Source organism: Macaca thibetana, chromosome 6 (genome assembly GCF_024542745.1).
Source record: "Macaca thibetana thibetana isolate TM-01 chromosome 6, ASM2454274v1, whole genome shotgun sequence".
Lineage (NCBI taxonomy): Eukaryota > Metazoa > Chordata > Mammalia > Primates > Cercopithecidae > Macaca > Macaca thibetana.
The window spans coordinates 118,803,830-118,826,079 of record NC_065583.1 but is presented as its reverse complement, the minus strand read 5'-3'; the positions used below and the strand labels follow the sequence as shown (position 1 = coordinate 118,826,079).

The window sequence follows — 22,250 nt, the reverse complement described above, 5'->3', positions numbered from 1 at the left end:
ATGGATCTTAGTTCTTTGTCCAGCTTGCCACTCTGCTCTGTGTCTTTTAATTGGGGCATTTAGCCCATTTACATTTGAGGTTAGTATTAATATGTGTGGATTTGATCCTGTCATCATGATGTTAGCTGTTTATTTTGCAGACTTACGTGGTTGCTTTATAGTGTTACTGGTCTGTGTATTTTGGTGTCTTTTGTAGTGGCTTGTAACGGCCTTTGCTTTTTGTATTTAGTGCTTCAGGAGCTCTTGGAAGGCAGGTCTGAGATTCCCTCAGCATATGCTTGTCTGAAAAGGATCTTATTTCTCCTTTGCTTATGAAGCTTAATTTGGCTGGATATGAAATTCTGGGTTGGAATTTCCTTTCCTTAAGAATGTTGAATATTGGCCCCTACAAACCCAGAGTGGCTTACAGGGTTTCCACTTAGAGGTCTGCTGTTAGTCTGATACGCTTCCCTTTGTAGGTGAGCTGACCTTTCTCCCTAGCTGAGCTTAATATTGTTTCTTTCATTTCAACCTTGGAGATTGTGGTCATTATGTGTTTTGGGGATGATCTTGTGGAGTATCTTATTTATTTATTTTTTGAGATGGAGTTTCACTCTTGTTGCCCAGGCTGGAGTGCAATGGCACGATCTCAGCTCACTGCAACCTCCACATCCCAGGTTCAAGTGATTCTCCTGCCTCAGCCTCCCAAGCAGCTGGGATTACAGGCATGTGCCACCACGCCTGGCTAATTTTGTATTTTTAGTAGAGACAGGGTTTCACCATGTTGGTCAGGCTGGACTCGAACTCCTGATCTCAGGTGATCCACCCGCCTTGGCTTCCCAAATTGCTGGGATTATAGGCGTGAGGCACAATGCCCAGCCTCTTGTGGAGTATCATACTGGGGTTCTCTGCACTTCCTGAATTTGAAAGTTGGCCCATCTAGCTAGTTGGGGAAGTTCTTATGGATGTTATCCTGAAATATGTTTTCCACATTGGCTGCATTCTCCCCATATCTTTTAGGTACACCAATCAGTCAGATTTGGTGTGTTTACATAATCCAATATTTCTCAGAGGTTTTGTTCATTCTATTTCATTCTTTTTTCTCTATTCTTGTCTGCCTGTCTTATTTCAGAAAGACAGTCTTCAAACTCTGAGATCCTTTCCTTCACTTGGTCTATTCTGTTATTAATACTTGTGATTGCATTATGAAATTCTTGTATTGTGTTTTTCAGCTCTATCATGTTGGTTACATTCTTCTCTATGCTGACTGTTTTGTCCATCAGCCTCTGCAATGTTGCATCACGATTTTTAGCTTCTTTGCATTGGGTTACAACATGCTCATTAGCTCAGTGAAGTTTGTTTTTATCCATGTGCTGAATTCTACCTCTGTCATTTCAGCCATCTCAGCTTCAGCCCCCATTCTGAGCCCTTTCTGGGGAGGTGATGCGGTCGTTTGGAGGACAGAGGCCACTCTGGCTTTTTGAGTTTTCAATGTTCTTGCACTGATTCTTCCTAATCTTTATGGACTTATCTACGTCTGATCTTTGAAGTTCTGACCTTTGGATGGGTTTTTTATTTTTTAATTTGTTTGTTTCTTTTAATAGCCTGGTCAGTTTTCCGCAGGGCTACTCCAGTTTTCTGGGGTTCCACTCCAGTCCCTAGTCACCTTGAATTTTCCAGTACTTATAGGCATCACCAATGAAGGCTGAGAAACAGCAAAGATGGCAGCCTGCGCCTTTCTCTGGGAGCTCCTTTCCAAGGAGGTACAGACCTGTCACCAGCCTGAATACACTTGTAGGAGGAGGTTAGAGACCCCACTTGGGAGGACTCACCCATTTAGGAGGAATAGGATCGGAGACCTGCTTAAAGAAGGAGTCTAGCTATGCTTGCTTGCTTGCTTGCTTGCTTGCTTGCTTTCTTTCTTTCTTTCTTTCTTTCTTTCTTTCTTTCTTTCTTTCTTTCTTTCTTTCTATTATACTTTAAGTTCTAGGGTACATGTGTACAATGTGCAGGTTTTTTACATATGTATACATGTGCCATGTTGGTGTGCTGCACCCATTAACTCATCATTTACATTAAGTGTATCTCCTAATACTATCCCTCCCCCCGCCCCCAACCCCACAACAGGCCCCAGTGTGTGATGTTCCCCTTCCTGTGTCCAAGTGTTCTCATTGTTCAGTTCCCACCTATGAGTGAGAACATGCAGTGTTTGATTTTCTGTCCTTGCGATAGTTTGCTCAGAATGACGGTTTCCAGCTGCATCCATGTCCCTACAAAGGACATGAACTCATCCTTTTTTATGGCTGCATAGTATTCCATGGTGTATATGTGCCACATTTTCTTAATCCAGTCTATCATTGATGGACATTTGGGTTGGTTCCAAGTCTTTGCTCTTGTGAATAGTGCCATAATAAACATATGTGTGCATGTGTCTTTATAGCAGCATGATTTATAATCCTTTGAGTATATACCCAGTAATGGGATGGCTGGGTCAAATGGCATTTCTAGTTCTAGATCCTTGAGGAATCACCACACTGTCTTCCACAATGGTTGAACTAGTTTACAGTCCCACCAACAGTGTAAAAGCATTCTTATTTCTCCACATCCTCTCCAGCACCTGTTGTTTCCTGACTTTTTAATGATGGCCATTCTAACTGGTGTGAGATGCTACCTCATTGTGGTTTTGATTTGCATTTCTCTGATGGTGAGTGATGACGAGCATTTTTTCATGTGTCTGTTGGCTGCATAAATGTCTTCTTTTGAGAAGTGTCTGTTCATATCCTTTGCCTACTTTTTTGGTGGTGTTTTTTGGTTTTTTCTTGTAAATTTGTTTGAGTTCTTTGTAGATTCTGGATATTAGCCCTTTGTCAGATGGGTAGATTGCAGAAATTTGCTTTGATTCTGTAGGTTGCCTGTTCACTGTGATGATAGTTTCTTTTGATGTGCAGAAGCTCTTTAGTTTAATTAGATCCCATTTGTCAATTTTGGCTTTTGTTGCCATTGCTTTTGGTGTTTTAGACATGAAGTCATTGCCCATGCCTATGTCCTGAATAGTATTGCCTAGGTTTTATTCTAGAGTTTTTATGGTTTTAGGTCTAACATTTAAGTCTTTAATGCATCTTGAATTAATTTTTGTATAAGGTGTAAAGAAGGGATCCAGTTTCAGCTTTCTAATATGGCTGGCCAGTTTTCCCAGCACTGTTTATTAAATAGGGAATCCTTTCCCTATTTCTTGTTTTTGTCAGGTTTGTCAAAGATTAGATGGTTGTAGATGTGTGGTGTGATTTCTGAGGCCTCTGTTCTGTTCCATTGGTCTATATCTCTGTTTTGGTACCATGCTGTTTTGGTTACTGTAGCCTTGTAGTATAGTTTGAAGTCAGGTAGCGTGATGCCTCTAGCTTTGTTCTTCTGGCTTAGGATTGTCTTGGCAATGTGGGCTCTTTTTTGGTTCCATACGAACTTTAAAGTAGTTTTTCCAATTCTGTGCAAACAGTCATTGGTAGTTTGATGGGGATGGCATTGAATCTATAAATTACCTTGAGCAGTATGGCCATTTTCATGATATTGATTCTTCCTATCCATGAGCATGGAATGTTCTTCCATTTCTTTGTGTCCTCTTTTATTTTGTTGTGCAGTTGTTTGTAGTTCTCCTTGAAAAGGTCCTTCACACCCCTTGTACGTTGGATTCCTAGGTATTTTATTCTCTTTGAAGCAATTGTGAATGGGAGTTCACTCATAATTTGGCTTTCTGTTTGTCTGTTATTGGTGTATAGGAATGCTTGTGATTTTTGTGCATTGATTTTGTATCCTGAGACTTTGCTGAAGTTGCTTATCAGCTTAAGGAGATTTTGGGCTGAGACAATGGGGTTTTCTAAATATACAATCATGTCATCTGCAAACAGGGACAATTTGACTTCTTCTTTTCCTAAACGAATACCCTTGATTTCTTTCTCTTGCCTGATTGCCCTGGCCAGAACTTCCAACACTATATTGAATAGGAGTGGTGAGAGAGGGCATCCCTGTCTTGTGCCAGTTTTCAAAGGGAATTTTTCCAGTATTTGCACATTCAGTATGATATTGGCTGTGGGTTTGTCATAAATAGCTCTTATTATTTTGAGATACATTCCATCAATACCGAATTTATTGAGAGTTTTTAGCATGAAGGGCTGTTGAATTTTGTCAAAAGCCTTTTCTGCATCTATTGAGATAATCATGTGGTTCTTGTCTTTGGTTCTGTTTATATGCTGGATTATGTTTATTGATTTGCGTATGTTGAACCAGCCTTGCGTCCCAGGGATGAAGCCCACTTGATCATGGCGGATAAGCTTTTTGATGTGTTGCTGAATCCGGTTTGCCAATATTTTATTGAGGATTTTTGCATCGATGTTCATCAGGGATATTGGTCTAAAATTGTTTTTTGTTGTGTCTCTGCTAGACTTTGGTATCAGGATGATGCTGGCCTCATAAAATGAGTTAGGGAGGATTCCCTCTTTTTCTATTGATTGGAATCGTTTCAGAAGGAATGGTACCAGCTCCTCCTTGTGCCTCTGATAGAATTCGGCTGTGAATCCATCTGGTCCTGGACCTTTTTTGGTTGGTAGGCTATTAATTATTGCCTCAATTTCAGAGCCTGCTATTGGTCTATTCAGGGATTCAACTTCTTCCTGGTTTAGTCTTGGGAGAGTGTAAGTGTACAGGAAATTATCCATTTCTTCTAGGTTTTCTAGTTTATTTGCATAGAGGTGTTTATAGTATTCTCTGATGGTAGTTTGTATTTCTGTGGGGTCGGTGGTGATATCCCCTTTATCATTTTTTATTGCGTCTATTTGATTCTTCTCTCTTTTCTTCTTTATTAGTCTTACTAGCAGTCTATCAGTTTTGTTGATCTTTTCAAAAAACCAGCTCCTGGATTCATTGATGTTTTTGAAGGGTTTTTTGTGTCTCTGTCTCCTTCAGTTCTGCTCTGATCTTAGTTATTTCTTGCCTTCTGCTAGCTATTGAATGTGTTTGCTCTTGCTTCTCTAGTTCTTTACATTGTGATGTTAGGGTGTCAATTTTAGATCTTTCCTGCTTTCTCTTGTGGGCATTTAGTGCTATAAATTTCCCACTACACATTGCTTTAAATGTGTTCCAAAGATTCTGGTATATTTTGTCTTTGTTCTCATTGGTTTCAAAGAACATCTTTATTTCTGCCTTCATTTTGTTATGTACCCAGTAGTCATTTAGGATCAGGTTGTTTAGTTTCCATATAGTTGAGCGGTTTTGAGTGAGTTTTTTAATCCTGAGTTCTAGTTTGATTACACTGTTGTCTGAGGGACAGTTTGTTATAATTTGTGTTCTTTTACATTTGCTGAGGAGTGCTTTACTTCCAACTATCTGGCCAATTTTGGAATAAGTGCGATGTGGTGCTTAGAAGAATCTATATTCTGTTGATTTGGGGTGGAGAGTTCTGTAGATGTCTATTAGGTCTGGTTGGTGCAGAGCTGAGTTCAATTCCTGGATAACCTTGTTAACTTTCTGTCTCGTTGATCTGTCTAATGTTGACAGTGGGGTGTTAAAGTTTCCCATTATTATTGTGTGGGCGTCTAAGTCTCTTTTTAGGTCTCTAAGGACTGGCTTTATGAATCTGTGTGCTCCTGTATTGGGTGCATATATATGGATATATAAGGATAGTTAGCTCTTCTTGTTGAATGGATCCCTTTACCATTATGTAATGGCCTTCTTTGTCTCTTTTGATCTTTAATGGTTTAAAGTCTCTTTTATCAGAGACTAGGATTGCAACCCCTGCTTTTTTTGTTTGTTTGTTTTCCATTTGCTTGGTAGATCTTCCTCCATCCCTTTATTTTGAGCCTACGTGTGTCTCTGCATGTGAGATGGGTCTCCTGAATACAGCAAACTGATGAGTCTTGACTCTTTATCCAATTTGCCAGTCAGTGTCTTTTAATTGGACCATTTAGTCCTTTTACATTTAAGGTTAATATTGTTATGTGTGAACTTGAACCTGTCATTATGATGTTAGCTGGTTATTTTGCTCGTTAGTTGATGCAGTTTCCTCCTAGCATCGATGGTCTTTACAATTTGGCATGTTTTTGCAGTGGCTGGTGGTGGTTTTTCCTTTCCATGTTTAGTGCTTCCTTAGGAGCTCTTGTAGGGCAGGCCTGGTGGTGACAAAATCTCTCAGCATTTGCTTCTCTGTAAAGGATTTTATTTCTCCTTCACTTATGAAACTTAGTTTGGCTGGATATGAAATTCCGGGTTGAAAATTCTTTTCTTTAAAAATGCTGAATATTGGCCCCCACTCTCCTCTGGCTTTTAGAGTTTCTGTTGAGAGAGCCACTATTAGTCTGATGAGCTTCCCTTTGTGGGTAACCCAACCTTTTTCTCTGGCTACCCTTAACATTTTTTCCTTCATTTCAACTTTGGTGAATCTGACAATTATGTGTCTTAGAGTCGCTCTTCTCAAGTAGTATCTTTGTGGCGTTCTCTGTATTTCCTGAGTTTGGATGCTGGTGTGCCTTGCTAGGTTGGGGAAGTTCTGGATAATGTCCTGAAGAGTGTTTTCCAACTTGGTTCCATTCTCCCCGTCACTTTCAGGTACACCAATCGGACGTAGATTTGGTCTTTTCACATAGTCCCATGTTTCTTGGAGGCTTTGTTCGTTTCTTTTTACTCTAAACTTATCATCTCACTTCATTTCATTCATTTGATCTTCAGTCACTAATACCCTCTCTTCGAGTTGGTCAAATTGGCTACTGAAGCTTGTGCCTGTGTCACGTAGTTCTCGTGCCATGGATTTCTGCTCCATCAGGTCATTTAAGGACTTCTCTACACTGGTTATTCTAGTTAGCCTTTTGTCTAATCTTTTTTCAAGGCTTTTAGCTTCCTTGCAATGGGTTCGGACATCTTCCTTTAGCTCGAAGAAGTTTGACCGTCTGAAGCCTTCTTCTGTCAACTCATCAAAGTCATTCTCCATCCAGCTTTGTTCCATTACTCGTGAGGAGCTGTGTTCCTTTGGAGGAGAAGAGTCACTCTGATTTTTAGAATTTTCAGCTTTTCTGCTCTGGTTTCTCCCCATCTTTGTGGTTTTATCTACCTTTGGTGTTTGATGATGGTGATGTACAGATGGGGTTTTGGTGTGGATGTCCTTTCTGTTTATTAGTTTTCTTTCTAACAGTCAGGACCCTCAGCTGCAGGTCTATTGGAGTTTGCTGGAGGTCCACTCCACACCCTGTTTGCCTGAGTATCACCAGCAGAGGCTGCAGAGCAGCGAATATGGCAGAACAGCAAATGCTGCCTGACTGTTCCTCTGGGAGCTTTGTCTCAGAGGGTCACCCAGCCATGTGAGGTGTCAGTCGGCCCCTACTGGGAGGTGCCTCCCAGTTAGGCTACTTGGGGGTCAGGGACCCACTTGAAAAGGCAGTCTGTCAGTTCTCAGATCTCAAACTCTGTGCTGGGAGAACCACTACTCTCTTGAAAGCTGTCAACCAGGGACATTTAAGTCTGCAGAAGTTTCTGATGCCTTTTGTTCAGCTATGCCCTGCCCCCAGAGGTGGAGTCAACAGAGGCAGGCAGGCCTCCTTGAGCTGCAGCGGGCTCCACCCTGTTCGAGCTTCTTGGCCGCTTTGTTTACCTACTCAAGCCTCAGCAATGGCGGGCACCCCTCCCGCAGCCTCACTGCTGCCTTGCAGTTTGATCCCAGACTGCTGTGCTAGCAATGAGTGAGGCTCCGTGGGCATGGGACCCTCCGGGCCAGGTGCAGGATATAATATTCTGGTGTGCTGTTTTCTAAGACCTTGGAAAAGCACAGTATTAGGGTGGGAGTGACCCGATTTTCCAGGTGCTGTCTGTCACAACTTCCCTTGGCTAGGAAAGGGTATTTCCTGTCCACTTGCACTTCCCGGGTGAGGCGATGCCTTGCCCTGCTTCAGCTCTCACTCAGTGGACTGCACCCACTGTCCTGCCCCCACTGTCTGAAAAGCCCCAGTGAAATGAACCTGGTACCTCAGTTGGAAATGCAGAAATCACCTGTCTTCTGCGTCACTCATGCTGGGAGCTATAGACTGGAGCTGTTCGTATTCAGCCATCTTGGAACCTCTTAGATATGCTTTCATAGAGCAGATGTGCTGTGCTGGGATACTGCTTCCACCACTGGTCAACTTGGATTCTCCAAAGCCTGATGGCTGGAATGTCTATGTCACCCAAACAGCAAAGATGGCGGCCTGTCTCTCTCTCTGGGAGCGGTCCCAGGAAGTTCTCAAATCTGTCAGCCTGAGAACATGGGCAGGGGTGACTGGAGGCTCCAATGTGGAGGTCCTGCTCAGTGAGGAGGAACAGATCGGGGACCCACTTTAAAGAAACAGCCTGGCCTCATTTTGGTAGAACAACTGTGCTGTGCTGGGGGATCCATTTTGTTTCTGGTCGGTTTGGACTCTCCAAAACTCACAGGTTGGAACTGCTGAGTTATCCAAACAGCAAAGATGGTGGCCCTTCCCTCCTCCAAAGAACTCTGTCCCAGGTGGGGCGACACTGTTGTCAGTGGTTGACTGGAATTCTAAGCCAGTGGATCTTGTCCTGTGAGGCCCTGTGGAAGTGGGGCCCGCGGACCATCACTCCTCAGCCTTCTCAATTCAGCCTTCTTCCTAGGGGTATGTACAGAGGTCCAACCTCCTTCCCTCACAGAGCTGCAGTCACTCTTGCCAAGAAGCCTGGAGCCTAAGTATGTAAAGCTCCTGCGCATCTGCACATGCCTGAATGGCTGCTCTGCCAAGAGTCCACACAGCTCCGTGTGTCAGACTGAAGACCCTGGTGGAGTGGGTTTAGGAGGAGATCTCCTGACTCAGGGTTGCAAAGATCCATGGGAGAAGCATGGTTTCCCAGGGGCACACGTTAGAATACTCACCACTTCCCCAGGTGGGGGAGGTTCCCCTGGCTCCATGTCACTCCAGCATGGGCCATTGTGCTATCTTGCTTTTCTTCATTTTCCAGGGGTCGAGTTGTTTCCTTGATTAAGCCCAATGAGAGTACCTGGATGTTTCAGTAGAAGGTGCTATATTTACTTGCCCCTTTGGTTGCTCTCCATGACAGCCACGTACCCTAGCTGCTTCTAGTTGGCCATCTTGGCCTGAATCTAAGTAACTTTAATTTGGGCCATAAAGAGGCAATTGAAAAATTCCCAAAGTCACTTATTTCCTTGACTACACAGAGTAATTGTGGTATTGCTAAGCTGGATTTTCTAATAAAGATCAAAATCCTGATAGAACAAATATTTTTCAGAAGAAATATTCATTCAATAATTTTTAAAGTACCAACTCTTTTAAAGCATTTAAAAGAGTAAATACCCCCAAAGAGTAGGTACTTACAATGACAGAAAAATAAATCTCCCATGGGTACCTCCTGCCTTTGACAACCTTACAGACTCACAAGGGAGATAAAATCTGTTCAAGTTGCCCAGGTGCTGTGGCTCATGCCTGTAATCCCAGGACTTTGGGAGGCCAAGGCGAGCAGATCACGAGGTCAAGAGATTGAGACCATTCTGGCCAACATGGTGAAACCCCATCTCTACTAAAAATACAAAAATTAACTGGGCATGGTGGCACATGCTTGTAGTCCCAGCCACTTGGGAAGCTGAGACAGGAGAATCACTTGAACCAGGGAGTCAGAGGTTGCAGTGAGCTGAGATTGCACCACTGCACTCCAGCCTGGCAACAGAGCAAGACTCCATCAAAAAAAAAAAAAAAAAAAAAAAAAAAAAAAAAAAAAAAAAAAAAAGCATAAAAGAAATCTGTACAAGTTTTGGCTAGAAATAGGCCAAATAGGAGTAGAAACTAATAGAAACAGAATGCAGGCTGGGTGCAATGGCTCACGCCTATAATTCCAGCACTTTGGGAGGCCAAGGTGGGCTGAAGGTCAGGAGTTCAAGACCAGTGTGGCCAACATGGTGAAACACCATCTCTACGAAAAATACAAAAATTAGCTGGGCATGGTGGCGAGCACTTGTAATCTCAGCTACTTGGGAGACTGAGGCCGGAGAATCACTTGAATCTGGGAGACAGAAGTTGCAGTGACGTGAGATCACACCACTGCACTACAGCCTGAGTAGCAGAGCGAGACTGTTGAAAGAAAGAAAGAAAGAAAGAGAGAAAGAAAGAGAGAGAGAGAGAGAGAGAGAGAGAGAAAGGAAGGAAGGAAGGAAGGAAGGAAGGAAGGAAGGAAGGAAGGAAGGAAGGAAGGAAGGAAGAGAAAGAAGGAAAAGAAAGAAAAGAAAAGAAAGAAAGAGAATGCAGAAAGAATAACAAGGATAGAAGTTCAGAAATGGTAGTAGAGAATGGAGAACATTGGAGATACATGTGAGGGATAAGTGCAAGAGACAATAGAGCAGGGGGAAATGACTGATCCCAAGCCTGCAGGTGAATGTTGCTGTTTCCACCCCCACAAACCATTCAGTGCTGGGCTTTTTATGAAGACAGGTCCTGGTGCTATTACAGATGATCCTTGGTTTACGATGAGGTTATGTCCCAATAAGCTTATCATATGTTGAAAATATCATCATGTAGAAAATGCATTTAATACACCTAGACTACTGAACATCATAGCTTAGCCTAGCCTACTTTAAATGTGTTCAGAACACTTACATTAACCTATAGTTGGGCAAAATCATCTAACACAAAGCTTATTTTATAATAAAGTTTTGAATAACTTATGTAATTCATTGAATAAGTACTGAAATGAAAAACAGAATGGTTTCACACCATGATAATGTTGAAAATCCTAAGTCAAACTGTTGTAAGTCACTGACAGTCTGTGCCTAGATGAATAAGGCCAGCTGTTAGAGATAGTCACGAGAGAGTGGCTGGTAGATGGATAAAGCTAAGACTTTAGAGCCAGTTCAACCAGGGTTTATTTCCCAGTCGCTAATTATATGGCATTAGGAAAGTTTCTTAATCTCTCTGGGCCTCAGTTTCCAAATCTCTAAACTGGGATCAATAGTTCTTATTTTTCTAACATGTAGTTAGGGTCACACCTAGCCTGGCTTCCTCTTTCTGGTTTAATGTTCTTTGCATGTTGTTCACAAACTTTGAAAGACTGCTTAGTTGAGCATGGATGGTTTTTAGAGCCAGAGACAGTGTCAGATCTGAATTCAAATACAACCATTACTATTTAATGTATAAACTTGGGGAAGTCATTTTGTTTCTATTTCTTCAATTTTGTAGTGAAGAGTGAATCAACTAAAATGATAAAACAACGGCCTTCAAGATCATATTCCCTATAGTATATTTTCTCACAATCTCCTATATAACATTGTAGGCTAAGCAGATATTATTGATCTTTTGTTTTTTTGAGTCTTATTTTTAAAAGGTTTATTGAATAATAATACTTATATTAATAACTTAGATTTATGTGCCAGGCTTTAAGGTAAGCATTTATATACATTATCTCATATAATTTTCACAACAACCCTGAAGTGTAGATACTTTTATAATTTCCATTTTATAGATGGGAAGCCTGATGCTTACAAAATTAAATAAGTTGCTTCAGGTGACATTGACAGTAAGTGATGAAGCTGGGATTTAAATCCAGAAAATCTGACTTTAGAATCGTTCTCATAAGCACTATACTATACTGTCTTCCATGTGATTCTGATAACTTCCCTAGAGGCAGCTGCCCCACTCCCTTCCCATTGCTGCAAAGCATCCAGCACAGTACCCAGTTCCCAACAACCACTTAACAAATGTGGGCTCTATCTCTGCAGCCCATCTCCCAAGTGTTAGAGCTAAGGCCTGATGATATTTTTCAACCATTGAGTAGCTGTTTGCTGGAGCAAATCAGAAAAGAAATCTCTATAAATGAAAACTTTTCTAAGGAATTGAACAATAACTAATTCAAATTTCCAGAATAATATAATTTTGATATTGCCTTGAAGTTTGCTGTATTTTGGTTTGGCTTGCATGCCATAAATATACCTAGTTGAATTTAGATAATTAGGAGGTATGATTTTAAAGATATGAAATTGTCCCCTCTTTATCTTCTCTACACTATTATATTCTCATCATGACACATATCACCACCAAACATATGTTTGTGTGTTTATTTTCTGTAACCCCTTCAGTAGTACATGTGCTACAGTAGAGAAGGGACTTGATCTGTTTTATTCCCTGCTGTATCTCTGGTACCTAAAATAATATAGAGTAGGTACTCAAAAAAATTTGTTTTATGGATGAATGATTAAAATGTTTGGACAAATTATGGGAAACTGACATTTAAATATTATTTTTCTTTCTAGCTTGGATTAGAAGAACAAGAAAGACTCCACCTACTATGGAGGTAAGACTACACAAGGAAGATATAATTTAGGAGTATATATTCCCAAGGATACATGAAACTTCAGAAAAACTATGATGTATTTTCCCAAAGTGTTGATTTTATTCCATAGAAAATAACTTAAAACATTTTATAATAAATTAATATATAAACCTATATTATTAATAAAATAATATATGATAAAATAAATGCTCATATTATGGAATATAACAAAATTTGTATAAATTTTAAAGTGGAAAAATAAAAATTTAAAACACTTTTTAGAAAGTCTGGACTTGGAGCAGCTTGCACCAGGTCATTTCCCCTGGGTCCTGGGAGTTCTCTGTGCAAATACTCAAACTTTTGTGGAAAAGTTTGAGAAACATTGAATCTCTTTGACCTATCGAAATCATGCTCTTATGTTTCCCTTAATATTATATATTTAAATCCATCAAGTATCCAAAGAAACACAGAATTAGCAAGTATTTTATAACAGTAATTATTAGTTGAATTTTTATTTAAAACTTAAAAATGGGTAGTCAGTGGTAAACAATAAAAAAACATAGAAATGCTATGGTATATGTGTTTTACAACATAATTTTTATATAGATTATTTTATAAAAATTATTTTATAATTTTAATTTTAAAAATACATAAAGATCTCTAAAGTTATTTTATAAGAAGTAATTTCATAAAAGGAGAGTCTCTAAATGCATTAGTATACTGCCTTGTTTACTATTTTTCTAGAGGCATTCCCTTTCTTCTACTATTTAGGACTTCCCTCCTCTTTTCTGTTGCCTATTCCCTCACTACTACAAACCCTGATGACAACATAAATGGGCTCCAATACTCAGTCCCCATTTGTTGGGAGGTGGAGTGCTCTAGAGCAGAATCATGATGATACCTCAACTGGCATGCTTATCTTTACTTGCTGCATACATTTGTCATATACTGAACCCATCAATGTTCATTCGGCCAGCGTCTGACTGAGTACATCTCTTGACCCGTTTCTAGCTTTGTATATTGCTTCTGCCTTGGCCTGCTTTTCTCAGACCCTTCTTTCCAACACTGATAAAATTTGGAATAAAAGCTGTTTTGGGGGAAAAAAATAAAAGGCAATGTGATCCAGGATTCAGAAGTATGCCCAATAGTTTACAGTGAAGGATGGATTGAAGAGCTTTCTGTTTCTCCTTCTCTTGGTCATAATAAGAGCTACTGTTATCACTTGCTTCCTCCATCCTCAGAACTTTGAAAGCCTTCTTCATAGAAATATTAATGTGCAAAGTGATTAATGGAGGCAATTGCAATAGTTGGGCCTCAGGCACGACGTCTGTAAATTTTAGGTAATTTCAGCACCTCAAACAATCTCTAGCCAGAACACACCAAGTCCTTCCATCCCTGAGCTCACTCTTGTTAATTTTGATTATCCAAAATGAGCCCTCTTTTGTTGCCTCCCTTTTAGTGTACTGTTAATCACATTGTTCTTTATGCTGCTTTGTACCCTCCCTAATACACACACACACACACACACACACACACACACACTCACACACTCTCTCTCTCTCTCTCTCTCTCTCTCTCTTCCTTCCTCTTGGCCCTTTCCATTGTGTTTCAGGAATTTCTGTTTCTTTGTTAGCAAATTACCATTCATGATTAATATTTTCCTGGGAACTTTCTCTACCACATAACCTCAACTGAAATCTGTCTGTGCCTGCAAGATAGTGAGTTCCTTTTTTTCCTTGAAGTAAGTTGTGCTCACTTTCCCATGCCCCACAGAAAGAGAGTTCAACTGCTTCTTGCTTCCCCAAATAGTCTTTGTTTGTGGGCCCAAGAGAGTGGAGAACCTTTGTAAGCCATGTATATTTCTCTGTACCTGACCATCATTTTGTTTGCCAACATCCAAGACAGTCTACCATACTGATGGCTGAGATTAGAATCTGCCATATGGTCTTCTCCTTTCAATGCCTTCCCAAATTTTAGCTGCCCAGTTCTTTGACTTTATCCACACTAGTATCCCTGCCTCAAGTGAACAACCACTTCATTAGGCACACTTTAGTTTTTATCAAACACAGTTCTTACAACTGTAACTTTTACACTCAAGTCCAAATTCTAGATACATCATATTAAGAGGAAAAAAATTTTCTTAATGTAAAGTAAAACATATATTTATAAACCATAACAAAAAAATAGCTTATTTAGTTATTAAGCTGTGAAATTATAAGGCAAATTCCACCCAGGTCAAGAAGTAGAACTTTGCCATCTACTTCAGCCCCATTTATCCCATCCTAATCACAACTTCTCTCTCCTGACAAAAGCAAACCTTAACCCAACTTTTATAGTAATCATTTCCTCTCATTTTAAATAGTTTTTTCATTGAAATATACATTATAGTTTAGACTTGTCCATTTTGTAAAAACTTCATATTTGTTTTAAATCTTTCAGTCTATCCTCTTCCATCCCTTTTACTTCCTTACAAATTTATGTGTTAAAAAACCCAACCTAGTTGGCCTGTAGAGTTTGCCACTGTTTAGATTTTGCTGATCTTATGTTCCTGGTGCACTTCATCATGTTCCTCTGTCCACTATCTTCCTTCCAAATTGACAGCTGGATCCAGAAACTAAATTTTTTTTTTTCAGATCTTTTAGTGAATACCCAACTCCAAATAAACTTCCTTCCATATCTCGTATATATTATGGCTAAAGATTAGCCAGCAGCCATTAGAATGCCATTTACAACAGTATTAGAAAACATAGAATACTATGGAATTTAGTATTCTATGTATTAGAATACTATTAAAACATGTGCAAGATCTGTGTACTCAAAACTACAAAATGTTAGTAAGATAAATTAAATAAGACCAAAATAAATGAGGAGAAGTATCTGTTCATGGATTGGAATGTACAATATTGCTAATGTATTCATTCTTCCCAAACTGATCCACAGTAGTTCTTATGCTTTTATTTTGCATCTGCATCACCTGAAAGACTTGTTAAAACACAGATTGCTGGACCCCAAGCTTTAGAGTTTTTGATCCACTGGTTTTGGGGTAGGTGTGAATATTTGCATTTATAACATGTTCCTGGATAATGCTGATGCTGATGGTTCATAGCCCACATTTTGTGAACCACTGATTTATAGATTTAATAAAATAAATATCCAGTTAAAACCACATCAGACTTTCTGGTAGAAATCAACATGCTGATTTGAAAATGTATTTGGAAATGTAAAAGACCTAGAATAGCTGAAAGCAGCCATGAAAAAGGAGATGAAAATTAAAGAACTAATACTGTCTGACTTTAAGAATTACTTTAAAACTATAGTTATCAAGACAGTATGATACTGGCATTAGGATACTGGATAAATAAATCAATGGAAAAGAACAAAAGTCCAAAAAGTTGATGCTGTTCAACCAGTTGGTTTTTAACAATGACATCAAAACAATACAATTAGGAATAGAAAGTCTTTTTAGCAAATGATTCTGGAATAACTTAATATCCATATAGGGAAAAAAATGATCCCTACCTCACATCATACACAAATATTAATTTAAGGTGGATCATAGACTAGATGTAAAAGCCAAACTATTGTGCTTCTAGAAGAAAAAAACAATGGAATATCTTTGCAGTTTTGAGGTAGACAGGAGACAGAACAATCTGTAAAGGAAAAATAGAGACTAATCAGATTTAATCAGAATTAAATTGTAATACTAGTTATAAGAGAACATTAGGAAATCAAAAGACTAAGAGAAAATAATCATAGTACATATATCTCACAAAGGAATTGTTTCCAGGCTACAACTCAGTGTTATAAAAAAGAAGCTAATAAATATTGGGCAGAAATCTTGAACAGGCACTCTGTAAGATACATTTTAGGTATATGAAAATATACTTAACAACACTAGTAATCAGTGGAACCACAATGACATACCATTACACACCCATTAAAATGGCTTAAATTTAAAAGATTGGCAACACCATCACTGGAGCACCCACAACTTTTGTACAGTGCTGGTTGGGGTGAAAATGATACAATCACGTTTGAAAACTGACAGTTTGTTATAAAATCAAACATATACCTACCCTATGATCAAACAGTAATTCTCCTGGCCACATTGAAAACTGAAGGGATCATTTTTTAGTCACACTTTCTGGGAGCTCTGGCCAACAGTAGGTCTAACTCCTTGGCATACTATGCAAGGCTTCCTGATTTGGGTCCAGCTCAACTTTCTGGCTTTGCCTCCTTAGGCTTGTTCTATCTACCCTACTCTTCAAGGAACTCCCTGCTCTTTCGTAAATTTAATGTCTTCTCCTTCTCCCATCAACTGGCATACTCTTGCTTACGTTTAATTCCTTTTAAAATGCCCTTTTAAGTCCTCGGTTGTTTTCCTCACCTTTTTTTCTCCTCAACTTCTTAACTGATAGAGCTAATCACTACTTTCTTGGTATAACTACACTGCTGTGTACTCCTGTACAACCCTTTAAATTCAGTATTAAAATTGTGTGTTTTATTTGTCCATATTTCTAACTATTAGCTGTTTGGCACAGGGATTATAACTTACTCATTTGTGTGTCATAAGCACCTAACACAGAGCCTGATTCATTATTGGTTTCATTGGCCATTATAGACTTAAAAATCACAATACTATGTAATTACATGGTTTCTGTAAGATGGGTTTGAATTTCTATCAGCCCACTAGAAAATAATGTTGTGAAAGTAAACATATTTCCAAGTTGATCGTTGTCTATATTTTGTTCATAGGAATTCACATTTAACTGCAGGTTACCAATGCAGGCAGTCCCTTACTTAGGATAGTTCAGCTTAGGATTTTTTAACTTCACGATGGTGAAAAAGCAATATGCATTCAGTAGAAACTATACTTCTGAATACCCATACAGCCATTCTGTTGTTTACTTTCAATATAGTATTCAATAAATTACATGAGATATTTAACACTTTATTATTAAATAGGCTTTGTGTTAGATAATTTTGCCCAACTGTAAGCAATGTAAGTGTTCTGAGCACGTTTAAGATAGGTTAGGCTGAGCTATAATATTTGATAGGTTAAGGGTATCAAGCGCATTTTGACTTAAGATATTTTCAATTTTGTGATGGGTTTATATGGACATAATCCCATCATAAGTTGAGGAGCATCTGGTAATAGTTCAGCACATGTTCTTCAGTGCTGTATAAGGTGAATTCACGTTTCACAGAGCTAATGAGGTGGACTTTTTCTAGTCCTAACTCTATTCCGTTAGAAGCCACTTATAGCAAATACTTTGAAATATTGCTTCTTTTTTATATATACTAACAAAATAGGAACAGAGTAAAGTTTTTTGTTTGAACAAGTGGTTACATTTATTACCAATTTTTTACAAAATATATGATTTAGTATAGGTTTACAGGCAGTAGAAAAAAGTTACAATATTAGAGCTCTGCCTACTTCGTTTTTAATATACACGCTCCATAAAAGAGAAAGAGGAGATTCTAGAAACCAATAGAGAATGGAGTTGGAGATGGTGCTGCTGTGGTCTAAAAAAAGGATGGGATGGCTGGATAGGACAACACATCATAGTATCTTGTTTACTTGACCATATTCTCAAATCTAGGCTGGGGGCTCCAAAGACTCACTTTTGTTCATGTCTAAGGTTGCTTGGCCCTAAAGGACATCACAATGACTAAAATGCATGTGAATTTGAGATGGTGGCCAATTCCCATGTATTAATTTACAGTAAGAAATGAAATTGGCACAGTAAAAAACAAAACAAAACACAACAAAAAACAAAAAAAAAACCAGGAGACTGCTTGGAAAATATGACATTAGAATAAGAGGAGTTAAGTAAAATAAATGTTTAATTGCCTCAGGCTTAAAATTTCATGTTGCATCCACCTTATAACAAGGATAGTCTGACCCCCAGCAATAGAAATATTTAAAGAAAATTAGCTACAATTTTCAATTCTATCCCTGTATTAGAAATAGCCTTACGAATTGGAATAGAAAAATTACCAGGTGCTGGTTAAGTCTTCTATTCCCATGGACAGTGTTACTATGGATTGCCAGCATTTGTCTCTATGATTCTATTTTTTTCTTTGCTTCTCTGTTCTGGTTGACATATTTCCTTTGCTATGAAAGTAGTTATACTCTGGTCAGATGTTACTGGCCCTGCAGCTATTTTTTGTTTTATCCTTTTCATATTTCTGCTGTGGCTTATAATGTGTTGATCTTATAGTTTAACATTGAGAGAGGAATCTTATTTCCGAATTTTTCAGGCCCATTTCAGTGTTGTCTCCAAATAACTGGCATTCATGGAGTGAGTTATCTGTGCCCAGTATTACTAGGTTCATTTTATAAGTTACAGAATTAAAATGTCTTAAAATTGCCATTTTATGTATAGAATCCTACTTCCTGTTGACTTAAATTGCAAAGAGTTTATGTATATTTTTATGGTAAAATGGACCTCCCACTCCCCACCCCAAACTTCACAATATCACTTTTAGTAATATAGTGGAAATGAATGAGAAAATTGCAGTGTGTTCATACCTGTTTAACATCATTCATTAAAATGAATGAAAAAAAAAACTACTTAAAAAAGAATGAACTAGAGCTGTATGTTTTAACATGGATAAATCTTAGAGGCAATGATACTGAGCAAAAAAAAAAAAAAAAAAAAAAAAAAACCTACAGAAGATTTCATACAATATACCATTTACATAAAGTTTGAAAGCAAGGAAAGCATAAAGGGCTTTCAAGTAACGATGGTGGGTCAAACACATAAGTTAACTCTCAAGTCTAATGAAAATGGTAGTGAAGGAATTTATTTTAAAAGGCGTAAACCCACAAGGTCAAAGAAATGTAAGCATGCAAACCAGCAATAATGTTTTGGAGGCCAGAAAGCAGATGGACAAGTGGTAATGGATTTAGCAAAACTGAGAAGAATGAATCCTAATCTGGCAAAGGAGAAACCTGAGAAGTAACCCAATTTAAACCACAGAACCACAGAATACTCAGTAACTGGCAGTGCCAGAAAACTCTGAAAGTGAAATTTAAGCTCACACTAAAAACAATTACCTAGTTAAAAATCTGTTTAAGAAGCAATTAGATGCTAATCAATAAATGTAGAAGAAATAATAGAGTTGGAAAATCACCACTATCCAAGTGGTAATTGGGAAAAAATTATCAGCCGATACTAAAATCATTGAGTCAAACTCTGTTAGGGAGCAGGCTGTTGACATGGTCTAAAGGCATTTCCCTACAGATTACTTATCAATTACAAAGGGGAAAAGGGACCTTTCTAGTAGACAGATCTGACGGATTCCATGTTAACTAGATGGTCAGAAGTACTAAGTAGGGCAGATTCATATTATGTGTGCTTCTTTCTATGATGCACTGAGGATTAAACATTATTCACATAGTATTCTCTTTTTAATTTTTGATTTTGTGGGTACTTAGTAGTTGTATACTTAAAGGGTTCTTGAGATATTTTGATGCAGGCATACAATGCATAATAATCACATCAAGGTAAATGGGTTATCTATCACCTCAAGCATTTATCCTTTCCTTGTATTACAAACAATCTAACTATACTCTTTTAGTTATTTGAAATATACAATAAATTATTGTTGACTGTAGTCACTCTGTTGTACTATCAAATACTAGATTTTATTCATTCTATCTAATTATATTTTTGTGTCCATTAACCATTCCCACTCCCTGTAACACCCAGACTTCTGGCAATCATCCTTCTACTCTCTATTTCCATGAGTTCAACTGTTTTAATTTTTAGCTCCCACAAATGAGTAAGAACATGTGAAGTTTATCTTTCTGTGCCTGCCTTATTTCACTTAAAATAATGACCTTTAGTGCTATCCATGTTGTTGCAAATGACAGGATCTCATTCTTCTTTTTGGCTAAATAGCACTTCACTGTGTGTATATGCCACATTTTCTTTATCAGTTCATCTGTTGGTGGACATTTAGGTTGCTTCCAAGTCTTCACTATTGTGAACAGTGCTGCAGTAAACATGGGAGTACAGATATCTCTTTAATATTCTGATTTCCTCTCCTTTGGATAAATATATATATACATATACACATATACACATATATATATGCCTAGCAGTAGAATTGCTAGATCATATGGTAGTTCCATTTTTAGTTTTTTCAGGAACCTCCAAACTCTTCTCCATGGTGGTTGTACTAATTTACATTGCCACCAAAAGTGTACAAGGGTTCCCTTTTCTCCACATTTTCACCAGAATTTGTTATTGCCCATCTTCTTGATAGAAGCCATTTTAACTGGGGTGACACGATAGCTCATTGTAGTTTTGGTTTGCATTTCTATGATGATTAGTGATGTTGAGCACCTTTTCATATACCTGTTTGCCATTTGCATGTCTTCTTTTGGAAAATGTCTATCCAGATCTTTTGCTCACGTTTTAATCTGTTCATAAGATTTTTCCTATTGAGTTGTTTGAGTTCCTTATATATTCTGGTTATTAATCCCTTATCATATGGGTAGTTTGCAAATATGTTCTCCCAGTCTGTGGGTTGTCCCTTCACTTTGTTGATTGTTCCTTTTGCTGTACAGAAGCTTTTTAACTTGATGTGACCCCATTTGTCCATTTTTGCTTTGGCTGCCTATACTTGTGGGGTATTTCTCAAGAAATCTTTGCTCAATACAGTGTCCTAGAGAGTTTCCCGAATGTTTTCCTTTAGAAATTTCATAGTTTGAGGTCTTAAAGTCTTCATTTTGGTTTGATTGCTGTTTATGGTGAGAGATGGGGGCCTAATTTCATTCCTCCACATATGGATATCCAGTTTTCCCAGCACCGTTTATTGAAGAGACTGTTCTTTCCCTAATGTATGTTCTTGATACCTTTGTTGAAATTGAGTTCACTGTAGATGTGTGGATTTGTTTCTGGATTCTCTAATCTATTCCATTGGCCTATGTGTCTGTTTTTATGCCAGTACCATACTGTTTTGGTTACTATCACCGTATAGTGTAACGTATGCCAGGTAATGTGATTCCCCCAGTTTTGTTCTTTGTGCTCAGGATAGCTTTAGCAATTCTGGGTCTTTTATGGTTCCATAATAATTTTAGGATTGTTTTTTCTATTTCTGTGAAGAATGTCATTGGTATTTTGATACAGATTGCATTGAATCTGTAGATTGCTTTGGGTAATATGGACATTTTTAACAATATTTATTCTTCCAATTCATGAACATGTAATATCCTTCCCTTTTGCCAGTGTCTTCTTCATTTTCTTGCATCAATGTTATATAGTTTTCATTATATAGGTCTTTCACTTCTTTAGTTAAGTTAAATCCTAGGCTTCTAGTTTTATTTGTCGCTATTGTAAGTGGGATTTCTTTCCTGATTTCTTTTTCAGATTGTTTGCTGGTGGCATATAGAAATGCTATTGATTTTGTATGTTGATTGTGTGTCCTGCAACTTTACTGAATTTGTTTATCAGTTCTAATAGTTTTTTGGTGAAGCCTTTAGGTTTTTCCAAATATAAGATTATGTTGCCTACAAACAAGGATACTTTGACTTCTTCCTTTTCAGTTTGGATGACCTTCATTTCTTTCTATTGTCTGATTGCTCTAACTAGGACTTCCAATATTATATTGAATAACAATAGTAAAAGTGGGAATTCTTGTCATGTTTTAGATCTTAGAAGAAAGGCTTTCAGTGTTTCTCTATTCAGTATGGTTAGGCTTTGTGTCCTCACCTATATCTCATCTTGAATTGTAATCCCCAGGTGTTTAGGAAAAGACCTAGTAGGAAATAATTGGATTATGGGGGTTGTTTTCCCCATGCTGTTCTCATGATAGTGAGTAAATTCTCATGAGATCTAATGGTTTTATAAGTAGTAATTTTTCCTGTGCTCACACACACCCTATCTCGCCTGCCACCATGTAAGACATGCCTCTTCCCCTTCCACCGTAATTGTAAGTTTCCTGAGGCACCCCAGCCG

General features: G+C 38.2%; 1 protein-coding gene across 1 annotated transcript in view; it reads left to right on the top strand.

The window, feature by feature from the left end:
* The window catches only part of NDUFAF2 (NADH:ubiquinone oxidoreductase complex assembly factor 2), a 198,328-nt gene that overhangs the window by 136,533 nt on the left and 39,545 nt on the right, over positions 1–22,250 (top strand). The window contains exon 3 of the mRNA XM_050794386.1: positions 12,260–12,300. Within this exon, the coding sequence (XP_050650343.1) occupies positions 12,260–12,300 (41 nt within the window). The remainder of the gene's footprint in view (positions 1–12,259; positions 12,301–22,250) is intronic.